We start from the raw sequence: 883 nt of genomic DNA, 5'->3' as shown, positions 1-883 counted from the left end.
ATCCACTCACCTCAGCCTCCCAAAGGCGCGGGTTGACAGGCTGAGCCACCGAGCCCGGCTTCTTTCTTTTTTTGAGTTGAAAGTCTCACTCCGTCACCTAGGCTGGAGTGCAGTGGCATGCTCACGGCCCCAGTGTTGACCTGCTGAGCTCCAGTGATCCTTTTGCCTCAGCCTTCCAAGCAGCCGAACTACAGACATTTGCTACTACACCCAGCTACTTTTTTGATTTATTGTAGAGATGAGGGCTCATCATGTTGCCCAGGCTGGTCTCGAGCCCACAGGCTCAGGCAGTCCTCTTGCCTCCACCTCCCAAAGTGCTGGAATGACAGGTGTGAGCCACCGTGCCCGGCCTCTTTTTTTTTTTTAATGGAAATTTCCGTGAGTGGTTCTGTGTCGGGGTCAGTTTGTTTTTCACCTAACACTGAACAGCAGCCTGCTTTGGTCAGTGTGGAGGGGGACCCTGTGATAGAGTGACTCAGGAAAGCCGAGCTGCTCCCCCAACAGGCCTCAAGTCCCACGAGTGGGGAGAGGAGAGTTTTCTCCCTGGGGACGTGCAGCCTTCCCAGTGCCCTTTGCCCGCAGGCCAGGTAGGCGGTGAGGGCTCCTGAGAACTGGACGTGTGGGTCATCGCAAGTGGTGGTGGCTCCTGGGGTGCCAGGAAATGCCTGCCTGTTGCTGCCAGGGATCCGGGAGGCACTGGGGGCAGGGTTGAGTGTGCAGGTCCTGTGGCTGCAGGGGAGGCCGAATGCAGACTTGCAGCCCCCCTCCCGTCCCCAGAACGCCGCCAAGAAGAGGGACCAGGAGCAGGGGGAGCTCGAAGGCGAAAGCTCAGCGCCTCCCCGCAAGGTGGCGCGGACCGACAGCCCGGACATGCATGGGGACA

At 59.2% G+C, this 883-nt stretch overlaps 1 protein-coding gene across 1 annotated transcript in view; it reads left to right on the top strand.

Annotated features, from left to right (window-relative positions):
* Positions 1-883, top strand: part of LOC103262787 — a 4,921-nt gene that overhangs the window by 3,516 nt on the left and 522 nt on the right. The window contains exon 5 of the mRNA XM_021713585.1: positions 778-883. Within this exon, the coding sequence (XP_021569260.1) occupies positions 778-883 (106 nt within the window). The remainder of the gene's footprint in view (positions 1-777) is intronic.

Source organism: Carlito syrichta, unplaced genomic scaffold (assembly GCF_000164805.1).
Source record: "Carlito syrichta isolate Samal-C Ts95f unplaced genomic scaffold, Tarsius_syrichta-2.0.1 Scaffold304604, whole genome shotgun sequence".
Taxonomy (NCBI): domain Eukaryota; kingdom Metazoa; phylum Chordata; class Mammalia; order Primates; family Tarsiidae; genus Carlito; species Carlito syrichta.
This window is presented reverse-complemented; position numbering and strand designations above follow the sequence as displayed.